Raw genomic sequence first — 18,427 nt, forward strand, 5'->3', positions numbered from 1 at the left:
GTTAAGGATTACTATAATAAATAACAAGCATGCACTTGTAGTAATAAGAATGCTCATTGTTTTATTTTCTTTCAGAAGTGTGAACCTCACCAGCCTTCAGAATATAGAAAATTTAGTGTTGATCCTCAAATTACCACATTTGAAGTACTGCAAAGTCTCTTAGCAAGAGCCTTTGATATTAAAGGGTAAGATTAATTTTAAAATAAGAACTAATAATTTTTAGAACATCATCATCATCAGCCATTTTCAATCCACTGCACGATGAAGACCTCTCCAGCAACTTTCCAGTTCCTTCTGTTTTGAGCACTGGCCATCCATTTACTACCCACAAACTCATGAATTTCATCTATCCATCTCCGCCTTTGTCTTTAGAACATTAAGAACAAGATTAAGAACATTTTTAGAACATTAAGATCTAAACGTCCCAGACACTTCCTTATTCATTTCACAAATACATGTGATTTCAGTTCCAGTCTCAGTGATGTCCATTTCCACTTAGTTTTCCAATCCCTGCTTACTCTTTCTGGTAGAATCCAAATTATAAGTTACCTCAATCACTGCTGTGGGATTCATTTTGCTTCAAAGGTTGGTACTTGTTCATATGTGCACTCTGATATTTCCTCTCAGAGACAGTAATTTGGAATCTTCTAATTTGATCTTCATCAATATCATTAATAAATACAGAAAACAACAATGGGCTCAGCACTGAACTCTGGGGATTCCACTAATAATATTAGTCCATGAAGAGCAGTATCCATTGATTATCACTGTCTGTGTTCTCCCACTCAACCATCCCTTTAGCCATAGCAGCAACTTTCCCTTAATGCAACAGTATTGAAAACTTTCCTGAAATCTAATTTATGATATCAAAATTATTTTTTGCATCCAGTTCCTTTGTGACTGCATAATAGTATCCAATCAAATTGGTCAGACAAGATTTTGCCTTAACAAATGCATGCTGTGGCTGAACAATAACTGTGCCCCTGTCTAGATGGTCCTGCATTAATTACTTCTTTAACCATTGACTCCATTATTTTCTCTAGAACAAACATTAAGCTAACAGGTCTATAATTATTCGTATCACCCTTTGAACCCACCCATTGTGAATTGGAGATACATTTGCATATCTCAATTCTGTATGGAATTCCCCTGAATTCAAGGATGCTCTCATAATTATAGCTAAGGATTTGCTTAACTCCTTAGCTGCCTCCCTTAATATTACTGGATAGATCTTATCCACCCCGGGTGCCTTTCATATGTTTAACTTCAAATTTGTCGTCCACTTCTTAGTTATTACAGAACCATTTAGCTCCCAGTTAGAGTTTTAATTAACTCCTAGCAACCAGTTCCCTACAGAATTCTTCATGTGTGAATGTAGATGTAAAATACTCATTCGGTTTGTCAACTGAGCAGGATCATCAACAGTCGAACCATTGGTATCAAGTGAGCCAATGTGATTCACCCCATCCTTCTAGTGTTTACATAAGTAAAGAAGTCTTTGCTGTTTTTCTTTGCATCCTTTGCCAAATATTTCCCATAATCTGCTTTCGCTTGCCTAACTTCCTTTGTGACTTGATTACAGACTATTTTATATCTACCATAGGCTTCTGTATCACTTGATAATTTATGTGCATCCCATACATTTTTCTTCTCTGCCACAAGTTCATCTGAATCCATTTAGATCTAACCCTTGAACTGTATTTCTTAGTTGGTATGAAAAGCTTAGTAGCTTCTATAGTTATTTCCTTGAATGCATTCCATTTATAATTTGCTGATGGAAACATCATCAGTTGATCCCACTGTATAGAATTTAGAAACTGAGACTACTGTAGTCACCTTTACTAAAGCAAAAACCCTTCCCTTTACATTTGATGGTAGTTATCTTTAAATAAATCTCATATCAATATATGGTGATCACTGCTGATAATCAGATCCAGAGTGTTTCTCTCACTTGTCGACATGCTTCTGTAGAAAACTGTCATCCAGTAAATCCGAAATAGTCTAGTTAGTGTGTGAGTGACCAACCCACAAGTTTCTGCCAATATCTGGAAAGTTAAAACCCCCATTATAAGACATTCTGATGTACTGGCTCCCTATATTTCTCTATACAGTTGTTTGTTGTACTCATCAGAGTCATTAGGCCTATAACACATTCGCTCCTACTCTCATTTTTGCTTTTCTAGTGCTTATATCACTCCAAACTAACTCAACATTGCACTGCCACCTATGTGAACTGGATGCACTGCCTTAGATCATATGTGCTTTTTAACTATGAACATAACCCCTCCCCCATCCTATCCTGCCTGTCCTTTCTGTACACAATCTTCTTTCCATATTCAAATTCTGCATCTCTTATATCTGAGTGACATCACATTGCTAATATCCCCACAGCGTCTGCATTTGATTATGACTAGCATTTCAAATTCGTTAAATTTATTTACTGTGCTCCTAACATTGGTGTGCATGCACCTGTTCTCACTTTTTGTTATTTACTTTTTCTGTGGTGACACCCAACAGTTCTTGAAATCCCCAGTACCTTGCTTTCCAGGCTGCTGCATGTTACAATAGAAGCAGTATAAGAATCACTTTCACCTCTCTTCTTGTGGCTTTTGTTAATCCATTAGTCTGTGTATTCTGCCCAGGCTAGCAGTTTTCTGAACCAACTAACACGTCCTCAATAGCATCAGCAAATATTCTTGCACACTTTCTATTTAAGTGTATGCCATCCCTGTAGAAGCAGTCTCTCATGTTAACAAGGACATACCACTCTGAGAAAAATTCTCTCCCATGAGCCTTTCTCAATCTCTCCAGGACTGAAACGATTGACAAAACTCTCATCATATACTCTCTCCTATCATGTCCTGGCAGAATTGCAGATTATTTTAAATTTAACCTTAGCTTGTAACTTTTTCTCACCATTGCCCTGTACTTGTTAATTAAGCCCACTGATCTCCTACTCTTAATGTCATTATTGCCAATGTGTATAATAATGTCACCTTTTATGCCCTTAAAAGATATCTGCTCTACGCCATCTACTTTTGCCCCTGGCTGACTTATCCTGGTCCTATTCCAACTATCTTCCAACCCCCTTCTTGCACAGTTATTTTACATTTCCCTGACAACAGAGCCACTGACAATAACTGTCTCCTGTGGCACCAGCACATTCTGCCTTGAGGATTACTGCTGTATTTCCTGAAATAAAATAAGTCTTTTTTTTTTTTCATACATATATTATAATACATATGCATATATTTTTATGCGAACATCAGTAAACAGTGATCAACAACATTACAAGAAAAATTAAGTTTAATGCAAAATTTAAATTTATTTGGATGAAATTAGTATTTAAAACCCAAGTTTTAAACTGCTGAGGCTGCAGTTAAATAATTTTTCTGGAGACAGGATTTTTTAATTTTGTTTTAATTTCATTATAGCTGAAACTTTTACCTCACATAAATAGGCTGATGTTAATGGAAAGAGTTCAATTTGTAGGGCCTTATTACTTAGTTGTTTCTTTATATTCCCTTTTTATTTTCTGTTGAAACGTAGAAACGTTGAGTGTCCTATGTTTTGCATCTTTGGTGCACTTAGTTGAAGGATGAAAGTTTCTCCTTCATCTCTTCTGAAATTGCTGCTTGCTTAATAGCGTTATAATATGTAGAGGAGTCAAGAACCAGCATGAGCCTTGGAGCAAACAGCACTACATTACCAGGTTGACCTCTCTTTCCTCATACAGTCCTGGACTCAAATTTTGACCACCCCCCACATTGTGCAGGGGTGGAGCAGCTACTATCCCATAAACTCTTCATTATCATTAGTTGATTATCTTAGAATTTTTGGTTTCCACATTAACCCTCAAAAACCAGCTCTTAGTTTTTTCTAAAAAGAAAAAAAAAAATTGAATTAATTTTCTATTTTTCCTGCTATCCAAAATGAAATTATTCCATTGGTATTTTTTGCACAGTGATTTTGTTTAATTTTTGATTCCAAGCTTCTTTTTAATATTCAGATTAATAATTTTAAATCTATTTCCTTAAATTCTGGATTCTTAGGCAGAATTTAATGATGTCTCCTTTTTTTAGTGCTTTAGACTTGAGAGGTCTGGTCAGCTGCTACCTCTTCCAACTTGAAAGCCTTTTTCACTGCTGAGTATAGAATACTGCATGGAGGTAATGTAAAATGTGACCTCCAGTATTCCATATTCAGATCTCAAATATATAAAAATATTAATTCCCCCGTGTATGCATTGTCTAAGATAGAGTTAGAATACCATTTTCATTAAGATTACTCAATCCATTTAAAGCCTTAAACACTTCAATCAGGCTTCCTGCAAGTGCCTGGTTTCCAGGCAGTGAAAATTGCAGAACCAAAGTCTTGTGTTCTTGACTAATCTGGTTGCTCTTCTCTGCACCCGTTTCAAGAGATCCACATCTTTCTTTAAATGAGGCTTCCAAACCCATGTGCAGTACTCAAGATGTGGCCTAACCATTTTCATTATACAATGGGATAAACACCTCCTTATCCCTGATGACAAAGTTCCTGCATATCATTGATAGAATCCCATGAAGTGTCCTGGCAGCCTTGTGCACTGCTCAGAGAATTTAATGTTGAACTGTACAATTACCCCTATGTCTGCTGGTCTCCATCAGCTTGTATGAGCATTGGAAAGCACCTGAGATCTGGTATAAACCGATATCCTTCCCTCTCAGAAACACAGGCACAAAAGCCTTCCTAATGCCTAAGCAAGATAGAATTGTCTTACTGGATAGATTTTTTTCCAGTATTCCTTCTGTTAGGTTACTTAATACCTCGTAATCTTGAACTTTTTCTTCTGTGTTATGGCAAAAAAGTATAAAAATGAAGTCATCTTTAATCTTAGGCACTCATTGATTTCATATTAATTAATTACATTCCTGGTAACTACTTGTTCTAAAGTTATACTCAACAACATTCTTTAACCTGTGTGGTTAACTATTAAGAATGTGTCACTCTACTCAGCTGCTGTAAACTCTTAATTTTTATTTATTTATGTTTCATTACCAGTTTAAGCATTACTTAAGGTATTGTTCGTGGTCCGTGTAAGAATCTTTGGCCTTGGCCATACAAGGCAGATTTGTATGGGAGAATGTGCAATTTTTCTTTTTGAGAATCAATAAACAGATATTTATTTATAATCAACGAATGTTACTTCCAGTCTCTCATCCCTACACTTCCCAGCAGACTGACTCCATTGGTTCTTAACAATTTCAACTCATATCCTGTACTTACTCACATAATATAATGAGTTTCTAAGATGTACTCTTTGGGTAGGGTCTTGACTTACCACTCTGTATATACATTATCCAATAACATGTAGCGGACACTAAATAAAAAAAACTTCTGGTGAAAAAGTTTTGATATCAGGTTTGTCCATGATGGGCTTTAATGATGCTACTAACCAGTGGCATGTTATACCTCCATGGGGCCCAAGGCAAAAAGGAATTTGAGGGCCCCATCAACATTAAATATCATTGACAAAAGAACAGAGAGCTGAACTTAGTTCAACTCTCAGTGTTCCTCTGTCACTCAATATTTAATGTTCTTACACTCGTTTTTTATGTTTCTTACACTCATTAAAATCAAAGACTGCCGAATTATTCCTCAGCACCTCAGTTCTGCTTGGACATTCACTCAAGACTGGTTAATAAAATCGTGGCCTACCTTCTCCCTACTACTGTACTGCCTTAAGCATAAGGACGCCAGTGATGCTGGTTGCATACAAGGCCGTCTTTATTTTTTCAATTAGCCCAACTATTTAAGGAAGAACTAAATATAAAATTTCATCAAAATCAACAAAACCATTTTTGAAAAAAATGTAATAATCAAATTGATCTACAAGTAAAGTTCATTGAACTTGGCAGGTAGAAGGTCAGTTTCTGGTAAAAATCACTTAAAATAGTAAAAAACAGCAATGAGTTTTTTAAACAGTAATTTTGGGAACCCCCCCCCCCCCTGATCAGGGCCCTAGGTAGATTAATTTCAGATGTCTTTTTAAGATGTCTTTTTTGGCTATAGGCTAATGCATCACTGCTGCTAACCTTCTTGGGGGGGGGGGGGGGTTCACAAGTTTTTTTTTCAGTCTGGAATCTTGTTCTGCTTCTCCAATAAAGCTGCAGCTAGTTCTCTTCTTAAACTAGACCTTGTTCTGGCTCTGTTGGGTATTCCAAAACATCTCAGAAGTATTCAATTGGATTCATATCTGGGTTCTGGGCTGGAAATGCTGGTTTACTTAAATTATCCTTCTTAAACGACCATTGTTGGCCGTGCTTTGTAACACGGAGCATTATTTTGTTGATACAGATACAGCTCCTCTCTGAAGAATATCCACAATGCAAGTAAGACAATTTGTTCAGAAAATCATCTTTATTCATGGCTGCATTGATAACAACCAGTAGACAAAAGCTAAACCATGTAAAACAGACCTATACCATCAAACTATTAACCACTGAACTTAATTTTTGTTGTTCTGTGTAAAACTATTCTTTGGATATAGGCTACACCAGGTGCATCCAACTTATGCCTGGAATGTTCAGTATGATTCATCATTCCACATCTTCTGCCACCACTGTAATGTCCACTGCTCTGTTGCCTGCACTAGAATAATCAGTGATGTACACTTCTGAGAGATAGCTTTGGCTTATAGTAACCTAATTGTCAAACTAATAGAGCAAGCTTATCTGCGAAAAGATTTAAACCTCCCAAGCACTTCCTAATTAATTTCACAAATATATGTGGTCTCAATTCTAATCTCAACGATGTGCATTTCCACTTGCAGTCTGCCAAACCCCATGTACTTTTTCTGACAGAATCTCAGTTATCGGCTAATTCAACTACTGTTCATCTCAGATGCCCAAATTATTCACTGTATGATTCCTTTTGCCTCAAAGGTGGTACTTGTGCATATGTCCGTTCTGATATTCCCTGTCAGAGACTTGGCAATTTGGAATCTCCTCTGATCTTCTCTGGCTCAAAATTTCTCTACCTCATTGTGTCAAATTCATCTGTTGTTTCTACCGTTCTCCCAACTCCACTAATCACTTGGAGCTCTTTGACTTCCTCTCTTTGCAACTTTACTTTCTCCAGTCCAACTTTCCTAACAGTGAGGTAATTTTCCTTGGTGATTTTAATGTTCACAACTCCAGCTGGCTTCCGTTTTCTAGTCACACTGACCCAACAGGTCGAGATGCTGAGGCTTTTGCAATTACTAATGACCTAGCACATATTGTTCATTTTACCTACAAGAATACCGGACAATCCTAATCATACAACCAATACGCTTGATCTTTTTCTCACAAACAACCCTTCTAAGTACACGGTCGAAGTGAGAGGTCCTTTAGGAACTTCAGATCACAACTTGGTGATTGTCTCTTCTCCAATGGAACCTTTATCTCATGGCTATTCCCAACCTCATGTTGTTTGGCATTACAAGAATGCAAAATGGGATGACCTGCAAGACTTCTTTTCTTCTTTTCCTTGGTCGGATTACTGTTTCAAAAGTTCTGATGTCAACGTTTGCTCAGATCGTGTCAGTGAAATTATTCTTGCAGGAATGGGATCCTTTATCCCACACTCCACTTTAAAATCTTGTCCTTTGTCTAAACCTTCGTTTTCCAATAAATGTGCTAAGGCTGTTCAAGAGAAGAACGTTACATATCGTAATTGGCTTGTTTCTAATTCTTCAGTTTCATTTTCTGCCTACACTAAAGCACGCAACAATTGTAAAGCAGTCATTAATCAGTCCAAACTAGATTTCGAACAGGCTAAGAGTAGAAAACTTGCTTCTTGCCCTAATGGTAGCCAAGCATTCTGGTCTCTTGCCAAAGCTATTGGCCGCAACTTTTGCCCAGCTCTGCTCCCACCTCTGTCCAAACCAGATGGTTCTGTTGTTACTTCAGCCAAGGATAAAGCTGACCTGCTAGCATCCCATTTTTCTTCAAGCTCATGTATTAATGATCTTGGTAAAACACTTCCTACCATTCCCAACACGCTCCATTCAATGCCTCCTGTGATCTTCCGTCAAAAGGATATCAGAAGGATTTTGATAAATCTTGATGCTAAGAAATCTCCAGGTCCTAATGGTATTTCTCCACTTGTTCTCAAAACCTGTGCTCCTGAACTGACTCTTATTCTTTGCCGCCTTTTTTCACTTTCTTATTCCAAAGGTGTTTTTCCTTCTGCTTGGAAATTTGCTCATATCCAGCCAGTTCCTAAAAAGGGTGACAAATCCCTCCCATCCAATTATCGTCCCATTGCAATTACTTCTACTCTTTCTAAAGTAATGGAGAAATCAATTAACCGCCAACTCTTAAACTACCTAGAAACCTTCCGTCTGATCAACGATCGGCAGTATGGATTCCATCAGTGTCGATCCACTGGTGATATTCTGGCTTATGTTACCCATTTATGGGCTAATTCAATGGAAAGGTTGGGTGAAACACAAGTAGTTGCTCTTGACATCTCAAAGGCTATTGATCGTGTTTGGCATATAGGTCTTCTAAACAAGCTTCCATCTTATGGTTTGCCAAATGTTTTTAGTAATTGGTTATCCAGTTTTCTCTCTGATCGCTCACTGAGGGTGATGGTAGATGGCTCTCTGTCTTCTAACTTCTCCACTAATGCCGGTGTCCCCCAAGGTTCAGTTCTTTCCCCCACTCTTTTCCTCTTGTATATTAATGACCTTCTTCCATTGACTGGAAATCCTATCCATAGTTTTGCCGATGATAGCACATTGCATTCCACTTTCCATTTTGAGAAACCTTGTCCTGCTTAATCAGCTTCAACTTCTCGAAAATCTGCTACCAATTCCTTAAATGCCGATCTTCAGGTAATTCTCCAGTGGGGCAAAGACAACTTAGTGGATTTCAACTCTTCTAAAACTCAGTCTTGTCTTATATCTCGCAAAAAGGATTCTTCTGCTCCTATGCTTATCTTTAGTGATACTCCGATTTCTAGGCAAAATGATATATCTCTTTTGGAGATTACCCTGACTTCTAATCTCTCTTGGCACAAGCACATTACAAATATTGCTTCCTCTGCATCTAAAAAACTTGGTTTTCTCTTTCACTCTCGGCGTTACTTTTCTTCCAAACAGCTGCTCACTCTGTATAAATCGCAGATCCGCCCTGCCGTGGAATATTGTTCCCACACCTGGGGTGGTGCCCCCAAAACCTCTCCCAGGCTTCTTGATTCCATTCAGAAGAGGGCAGTTAGGTTAATTAATGATTCATCTCTAACAGAGTCTCTCCACTCGCTTTCTCACAGACGTACTGTTTCTGCTGCATGCCTCTTTTACAGATACTTCCATGGGCACTGTTCTTCTGAATTGGCTTCTATAATTCCCGCTCTCTCTCTTTCAAAACAGTCCGAACACTTGCCGCCACCAGCCAACATCCATTTACTGTCCAACTTCAAACCCACGGAACCAACTTTTCATCTTCCTCATTTATTCATTCTACTGCCGTTTTCTGGAACAACCTTCCTTCAAACGTATTTCCTGAAAATTACAATCTACAGAGGTTCAAGTCCAATGTCAACAAATATCTTCTTTCGTCTTCTCAACCTGCAACCCAAGCACAGTACTAAGTACTATAGGTTCTAATACCTCTCGTGGTTGGGATTCACATAAAAAAAAAAAAACCATTCTGTGAAGTTTTTCTGATGGAGCTTATTCCACATTTGTCAACTGTCTCTCAAGCCATCTTATTAAAGGTGCCTTTGCAATTTCCTCTTGCAGCAATTCCCTTTTTCTTTTTTGCAATTCCCATTTCAGCTGTTGACCTGTTGTGGTTGTAATGGGGACATCAATAGTAGTCAATCTGACTTTGGGCAAAGGATCATGTTGCATTCTGTTTTCCATTAGCTAATGAGATTTCCAGCAGCTGGTTTTTGGTGTCATTTGGCTGTCTGGCAAATGGACCTGCTCTGTGATAACCTTCTGTTACACCTCTTTTGAAGGGACTTAGGTCCTTTTCTCATGACATTTTGTTTCATCTATCTTTTATGTGACAGCCTGCTACGTTGTCACATAGCAGAGATAAGGAGATGATTATCCTTTGTAAAAGGCCATGGTTAGGCTGTATCTTGAGTACTGTATACAGGTCTGGAGGCCTTGCTTTAAGAAGGATGTAGATCTGCTAGAATGGGTGCAGAGAAGTGCAGCCAGATTGGTGAAGGGAACAAAGAGTGCTCTTATCTAGAAAAGTTTCAGTTCTGCAAATTGCAGCATTTGGAGACTAGGCACCTCCGGGGTGATCAGATTAAGGTATTTAAGCTTTGAATGGATTGAGTGAGTTGAATATTAATGACATTCTTCCTCTTGCTTGAGACTACACATATGAGAGGGCATAAATTCAAGTTGAGGAAGAATGGTTGCAGGATATATGTGTGGAAGTTTGCCTTCAGCCAGCAGGTGTTGATTGTTGTAACAGGCTTCCATCTGTTGTTGTGGGGGTGGATGGTTTGAATAAATTCAAGGAAGAACTGGACAAATTCTTGGAGAGTATGGATGGGTGAAGTGTATAGGTTTTTTTATTTTTTTGCTGATGCTATATAAGCTTGCTTTCTTGCATCATTTACTACTACTACTACTAGTATTAGTATTAGTAACGGCCATATGGTGCAAGAAAGCCTATGGCTTATGCTGCACCAGCAAAAAAAAAAAAATAAATAAATAAATAAAATAAAAAATAAATAAAAAGGAAATTAAACCTATCATCCTATGCGCTTCCCTTACCCGAAAGTACTATCCAGATGACCTTTGAATTTCCCCAAACTGTCGGCCTCTACCACCCATGAAGGCAACTTATTCCAGTAATTTATAACTCGCTGGCTAAAATAGAACTTCCTGCAGTCCAATCTAAACATTTCCCCCCGTAACTTGAATTTATGTCCCCTAGTTCTAGCATCATTTATAATCTTGAAAATTTTGTCCTCATTCATTTTACTGATGCCTCTCAGAGCCTTAAACACCTCAATCAAATCTCCTCTAAGGTGTCTAGTTTCCAAACTCTGCAACCCACATATTCGAAGTCTTTCTTCATAAGGACGCCCTTTTGCCGATCTCACCAGGCGAGTTACCCTTCTTTGCACCCTTTCAAGAAGCTCGATGTCTTTCTTCAGGTGCGATTTCCATACTTGAACACAGTATTCCAAGGGTGGTCTAACATAAGCCTTATATAATGGGATTATCACATCCCTATCTCTACTTGCAAAAGTTCGATAGATCATCGATAGGACACCATGGGCCTTCCTTGCAACCTGTTTACAATGCTCAGAGAATTTCATGTCTGACCGTATCGTAACACCCAAGTCCCTTTCCTCCAGTACTGGGTTTAGTTGAACTCCACCAAGTGAATAAGTTATTTTGGGATTACTGTTTCCCAGGTGTAATACCTTACACTTTGTTGTATTAAAGCACAGCTGCCATTTTTCAGAGAGACCTAGATAGACTTCAGGACCATTCCTGAAGTCTATCTAGGTCTCTCTGAAGAAGCTCAGCTTGACAGTGATCATTAACTACTCTCCCAATTTTAACATCATCTGCAAATTTAGACATCACGCCCTCTATCCCTTCATCAATGTCGTTTATGAAAATTAAAAACAACAGTGGTCCTAATACTGATCCTTGGGGAACCCCACTTCTTACATCAACCCAATCTGAGGAATAGCCATTTATCACAACCCTCTGCCTCCTGCCCTGAAGCCATCCTTCTATCCATCTAAGGATTTTCCCAGTGATTCCAACCTCTTCCAGCTTATAAAGCAACCGTTCATGTGGGACTGAGTCAAAAGCTTTGCTGAAATCTAAATAAACAATGTCGAAATTATTCCCTAAATCCAGCTCGTGAGTGACCCTTTCGAAATAGCGAACCAGATTTGTTAAACATGATTTTCCCTTTACGAAACCATGCTGAGTATCCTTGAGAATTTCAATTCGATCCAAATGATCCTGAATTCCACCCTTGATCATTGCCTCCATGATTTTCCCTACTACTGAAGTCAGACTGACAGGTCGATAATTTCCAACTTCACTTTTAGAGCCACCCTTATGTATGGGAGATACATTTGCACTTTTCCAATCCAAGGGAATCTCCCCAGAGTCTAATGATGCTCGCATAATTAGCCTCAATGGTTCAATGCACTCGCTTGCCGCCTCTCTTAAGATTATAGGGTATATTCCATCAACTCCAGGAGCTTTACTGGTCTGTAGGCTCGAAAGTTTTTTCATTAAATAATCTTGCGAAATTTCAATATCATTAATTACATTTTTTTTAACTTCGCTCCCACAATTTCCCTTTTCCACAAAAGGCTTTTCATTTGTAAATATCGATGCAAAATAACTGTTGAGTTCATCTGCAACGGCAGCTGGTGTATTTATTACTATCCCCTTTCCCTTACGTAAAGGTCCGATCTGGTTTGTCCTGCTCTTCTTGGCATTTATATATGTGAAGAATTCTTTATCCCCCCTCTTTGCTCTGTTTGCTAGTGATTTCTCATAAACTGCCTTTGCCTGTCGAACCTTTTCTGTGGCTCTGTTACACATCACCTTGTAGCTGTTATAGGCTTCAGTACTTTTTATTGTTCTGTAACCTTTCCATGCCACCTTTTTCTGCTCAAGTAATGCGGCAACTTCACTAGTCATCCAACTTGGAACCCTCCTCGTGGAGTATTTTTTTAATGGTATATACGCATTCAAGGCATCTGTGATTAATGTTTTAAAAGCGTACCACAGTTCAATTGTATTCATTCTCTGCGCGATATCTACCCAGTTAATAGAGGCCATGTAGTACCTTAAGGCATCGTAATTTCCTTTTCTGAAATTAAAACCCATTCCTTTGCCTTTTACTTCTGCTACCTCTCTCGTCATCATCCACCGTAGAACTCCGTGATCACTTCCTGCTACTGGTTCCTCTACTGTCAGCCCTGTTATGTCATCTGATTCATGTGTGATGATGAGGTCTAGGATATTCTTTTCTCTAGTACTTTCCCTGACATGTTGATACAAATAACAGTCATCTAGTTGATTTAAAAATTTTGTTCCCCATGTCGAGTTTCCTTCCCATTTACTCCAATCAATTAGAGGCAAATTGAAATCACCCATAATAAGACATTGACGCTTACTCGCCCATTCCATTTGCATGTAGAGGCTTTTGTCATAATCTTCACAATCACCTGGTCTGTAGATTACTCCTACTCGCATTATACCTTTGTTTCGAACTATCTCACACCATACAGACTCTATACTAGCATGTGAAATGTCTGAATCCGGGAAAGCTATCGTCGCACTCAGGCTGCTTCTGATAAGAAGCATTACCCCACCACCCCTTCTATCTAACCTATCCTTCCTAAATACATTATACAAGCCGTACTGAAACTCATCATCCCCAATTTCCGGGTGGCACCACGTCTCCGTAAGCCCTATTATGTCCGCGTTACTTGTTTTAACCAGCAGTTCGAATTCGCTCATTTTATTGACGACACTTCTAACGTTACTGTATAAACAATTAAGATTTACTGTTCTTGTATATTTAACAACCCTAACACAACCCTTGAAGTTTTTTAGGCTCTCTTCCCTGATATTAGTTACCCGCGCACGTGAAACGTCTTTGCCCCCAGAACATCTAGATAATACGTCCAGTTGGGGTAACAGATAAGAACTCTTAAGGTATGTGCAAGAGTTACTTTGACCAATATTATCAGATAAACGCGTGTCAGTATTACCCACATCCCCCCTAACTAGCAGTTTCCCTGAACCTTTAAGGTATCCTCAATAATACTGGCAAAAACGTTTGCACCACCTTTGTTTAAGTGTATCCCGTCTCTACAAAACAAATTCCTTCTACCTACAAGTGTGGGCCATGCTGATAGAAATTTACCCCCTAAAGCCTTGCAGATTCCTTCAAGTCTTGAGTTAATCCACAAGGCTCTTAACATATAATCCCTCCTATCGTGTCTGGGCAGAATTGCACACACATAGACATTATGGCCTAGCGCGCGACATTTCCTCAGCATGGTCCTGTATTTTTCCAACAAATCGTCAGATCGTGTACGTTTAATGTCATTTGTCCCCACATGAATAATAATATTTTCTTTACCCCCTTTAAAATCGGACAGTCTGTTGGTGACATCATCAATAGTTGCTCCCGGCAGACATACCCTGGTTCTACCACCACCATCATCGCCACTTCTGGAATTAACCAGTATTTAATAAAATTTAGTTTTATCAAGTACTTATAAAGTACTTTTACTAAGTTTTGATATATATAGGTGATATTTCTAGACCCTTCCTGGATCGTATTGTCAGATCCCTAAACGAGCTGAAAATAGTTCTTCACTCTTAAGCTGCCATACTAAGTCAAGTTTTATTATGGTTAAGAGTGAGGAACTGTTTTCAGCTCTTTTTAGTAGTCTGATAATAGGATCTAACAAGGGTCTTGAAATATGACCTATTTAGACTCGTGCGTTTAGGGCATAAACCTCAAGCTATGGAGGAGTCTAGACTATGTATAAATATAGTGCAAGCGCATCAGAAATACATAGCTATATCTGAATAAATCAGAATATTAGTAAAACGGCATCATTTTAAGTTATATCTCATATTGTAAACACCTTCACAATGAGTTGCCATGATATTGCACTACTTCGAATAAGTAATGCTTCACCTAAGGAGAAGACTAATGTTACTTATTCGAAGTATTGCAATATCATGGCAACTCTTTGTGAAGGTATTCACAATATGAGATATAACTTAAAACGATGATATTGCACTACTTCGAATAAGTAATGCTTCACCTAAGGAGAAGACTAATGTTACTTATTCGAAGTATTGCAATATCATGGCAACTCTTTGTGAAGGTATTCACAATATGAGATATAACTTAAAACGATGCCGTTTTACTAATATTCTGATTTATTCAGATATAGCTATGTATTTCTGATGCGCTTGCACAATATTTATACATAGTCTAGACTCTTCCATAGCTTGAGGCTTATGCCCTAAACGCTTGAGTCTAAATACATGATACACCATTGGGCATCTCTCATATTGTGGAGATATACTTCATAACTGTTTTGCCATCATTGCATCACTAGGGTACCTACCCACCCACCGAAGAAGGGCCAAATAGCCCTGAAACGGCATCACTTCGGTACCTACCCACCCACTGAAGAAGGGCCAAATAGCCCTGAAACGGCACCAGGGGGAGCCTGATGATGTCCGGAGTTTCCAAGAATAGGTAACAACAGCCTTCTCCACTGGGGAAGCGTTGCCTATTCAAGAAGTTTTAGTTTTTGAGTGGTGTGAGTTGGAGTTACTGTCCCTTTCATTCTTCTACACCATTTCTTTTCCTCTTCCACTCCTATTATTACTTTCCCTCTACCTTTTTGCTTTTCTAAGTCTAATAGGGACAACTGGATAGTCGAGTTATTATCCCACACAAATACAAAATAGCCCTGAAACGGTACCTTTTTTGCTTTTCTAAGTCTAATAGGGACAACTGGATAGTCGAGTTATTATCCCACACAAATACAAAATAGCCCTGAAACAGTGCCATCTGGGTGGTGGTATCCATCTGAGAATAAGTAACATTAATCTTCTCCTTAGGTGAAGCGTTACTTATTCGAAGTAGTGCAATATCAAGGCAACTCGTTGTGAAGGTATTCACAATATGAGATATAACTTAAAACGATGCCGTTTTACTATTATTCAGATATGGCTATGTATTTCTGATGCGCTTGCACTATATTTATACATATGACCTATTTATTAAATACTTAAACAAATGGCCCCGGGTGCCAAGCGATTGACTGAGCGATTTCTACTTGTGCTTTCACTGCGACTTTTTGATAGGTGAATTCTGCGTTCTCTTTTACGTTCCTCTCTTTGAGAAATCCTTTAATTTAGTAGCTCTTGTATCAAAAGTACTGGTAGAGAGCAAGGAAGGAAAGTAACCTTTCTTTATTTTTCATATCTAATAGACTAACTCCTACTAATTTCGCTTGGTCACTCCAGGCACTGCTCCTGCCTCCCCGTGGCGGGGCCGGTAACCTTGGCAGAAAAGTTCATCTGCCAGGGGCTAAAAGGAGCCAAGATGGAACAAAATATGTTTCCTTGTTTAGAACCGACAAGCAGTCGGCTAAACACAGAGCACGAACATGACTCTTCGCAAGCAAAGAGGTTAAAAACCATTTCCTCTGCGACCGAGTTTCCTGCATTTTTAATAATGCATTCATTATCAGAACAGCCTCTTAGTAAGCTATCCCCCTTTCTTATACAAAAACACTTGCAAAGTATTGCAGGGTCTCCCAAGATGGTTAAGAGATTGCAATCGGGGGACTTACTAGTAGAAACTGTCAATTGCAGGCATTCTGAAAAACTCCTGAAAGTGACAAACTTTGCAAAAATTCCAGTAAAGGTAACTGCCCATGCAACCCTAAATACATCTAAGGGTGTTATATCTAGTTGGGACCTTTTGAATGTGACAGAAGAAGAAATTAAAGAAGAGCTAAATGAACAAAATGTAATTGCTGTCAAAAGAATCATGACTAAAAGGGACAATATACTCACACCCACCAGAAGTATCATTCTCACCTTTAACAGTCCAAATCTACCCTCAACAGTAAAAGCAGGATATCTACTCTGTCGCATTCGTCCTTATATTCCTAATCCGCTGAGATGCTACAAATGCCAAAAGTATGGCCATTCTCAGACGGCATGCAGAGGGAACCCAGCTTGTCCCAACTGTGGATCTTCTGATCACAGTCAAAACGACTGTTCGGCAAAAGAAATGACTTGTCTTAATTGCAAGGGTAACCATCCTGCTTACTCTAAAACATGTGAGAAGTGGAAAATGGAGAAAAAAATTGTAAAATATAAAGTCGAAAACAAAGTTACTTACCAGGAAGCAAGAAAATTAATTGCACCCAGTATATCTAACCGTAGCTATGCCAGTGTTGCAAAAAAATATCAAACAATTGCCACGCAAACTGATGTTACTGTTCCATCCAACATATCAATCTCCGACTGGGCCTGAGCTGTTCTTTCTCAGCAACAGTCCAATATCCAGAAGCACTCAGATCAAGCAAGTAATACGCCTCTTACGATTCCAGCAAAATCTCTTCATTCGCCAATGATTGCTACCACACCAAATAATCCCAGTTCAACTTCAAAACAGAGTATTCAGGAAACATCAATGGATCAAGAGTACCCATCTAAACAGGAAGATCCGATTCTTGAAATATTTGCAGAAGAAGAAGAAGAAGAAGATATGGACACAGGTCGCCCCACCTTTCCAAAAAGAAATAAACCAAAGCCAGAACGCCACAAGACAGCCACGTCAGGTACAGCTTCTTCTAAACTCAAATAATGCCTTATATTTTACAGTGGAATTGTAGAGGCTTTAGATGCAACATTGATGACATTCAGTACTTAATTAGACGCTACTCTCCAGTGGGTTTCTGTCTGCAGGAAACCTATTTAACTGCTAAAATCTCTGTTTCTATAAAAAACTACTCAGTCTACCGAAGAGATCGGAATACATCTGACTCTGCTCGTGGTGGTGTAGCTATTTTGATTAACTCAAAGATCCCTGCTAGTCAAATCATTCTTCAAACCAAAATTGAAGCCGTTGCTGTGCGTCTGATTGCTGAGATTGCATTTACGCTAGTCTCAGTCTATCTCCCACCAAACAATACCTACTCTTTCAAAGATATTGAAGAACTTTTAGTACAGCTACCCTCACCAGTATGCTTGCTAGGGGATTTTAATGGCCACCACCCTTTATGGGGATCCTCTAAATTAGATAGACAGGGCCGACTGATTGAAACTCTACTAGATAAACAAAACCTTACCATTCTTAATACTGGTACACACACCCATATACAGTTACCTACTGGACAGACCTCTGCAATTGACCTCTCGATTTGTTCTCCGATACTGTTTCCAGTCATTCAGTGGTCCGCTATGGATGACCCAATGGGAAGTGACCATTTTCCAATTGTCTGTAACCTGCTCACTACACAACTACCATTAGACCAACCCTGCAGAAAATGGAAATTTTCTAAAGCCAAATGGGCCAAATTTCAATCAGAAATCATTCTGGACAAAGAAACTATTCAGCTACAACCTATAGATAAAGTAACCGATTATATCACATCCAGTCTTTTAGTTGCAGCAAAATACTCAATTCCATTATCAAACCCCCCAACCCGACGGCACTTCAACTACTGGTGGAACGAAGAGTGCACGAAAGCAAAGAAGGAAAAAAATAAAGCATTCAACTTATTCCGTCGATTTCCGACAACAGCTAATTTAATTAGCTACAAGAAGCTAAGGGCAAAAGCGCGGTTCATTCACAGGCAAGCCAAGAAAGATTCTTGGACTCGGTTTGCA

The 18,427-nt window shown here is 38.8% G+C and overlaps 1 protein-coding gene across 1 annotated transcript in view; it reads left to right on the plus strand.

The window, feature by feature from the left end:
* LOC150088924 (uncharacterized) overlaps window positions 1–18,427 on the plus strand; it is a 136,064-nt gene that overhangs the window by 84,871 nt on the left and 32,766 nt on the right. Inside the window, exon 2 of the mRNA XM_090370361.1 lies at window positions 76–185. Within this exon, the coding sequence (XP_090226487.1) occupies window positions 76–185 (110 nt within the window). The remainder of the gene's footprint in view (window positions 1–75; window positions 186–18,427) is intronic.

This window comes from Mastigoproctus giganteus, chromosome 3 (genome assembly GCF_048544385.1).
Source record: "Mastigoproctus giganteus isolate SK-2022 chromosome 3, ASM4854438v1, whole genome shotgun sequence".
NCBI lineage: Eukaryota > Metazoa > Arthropoda > Arachnida > Uropygi > Thelyphonidae > Mastigoproctus > Mastigoproctus giganteus.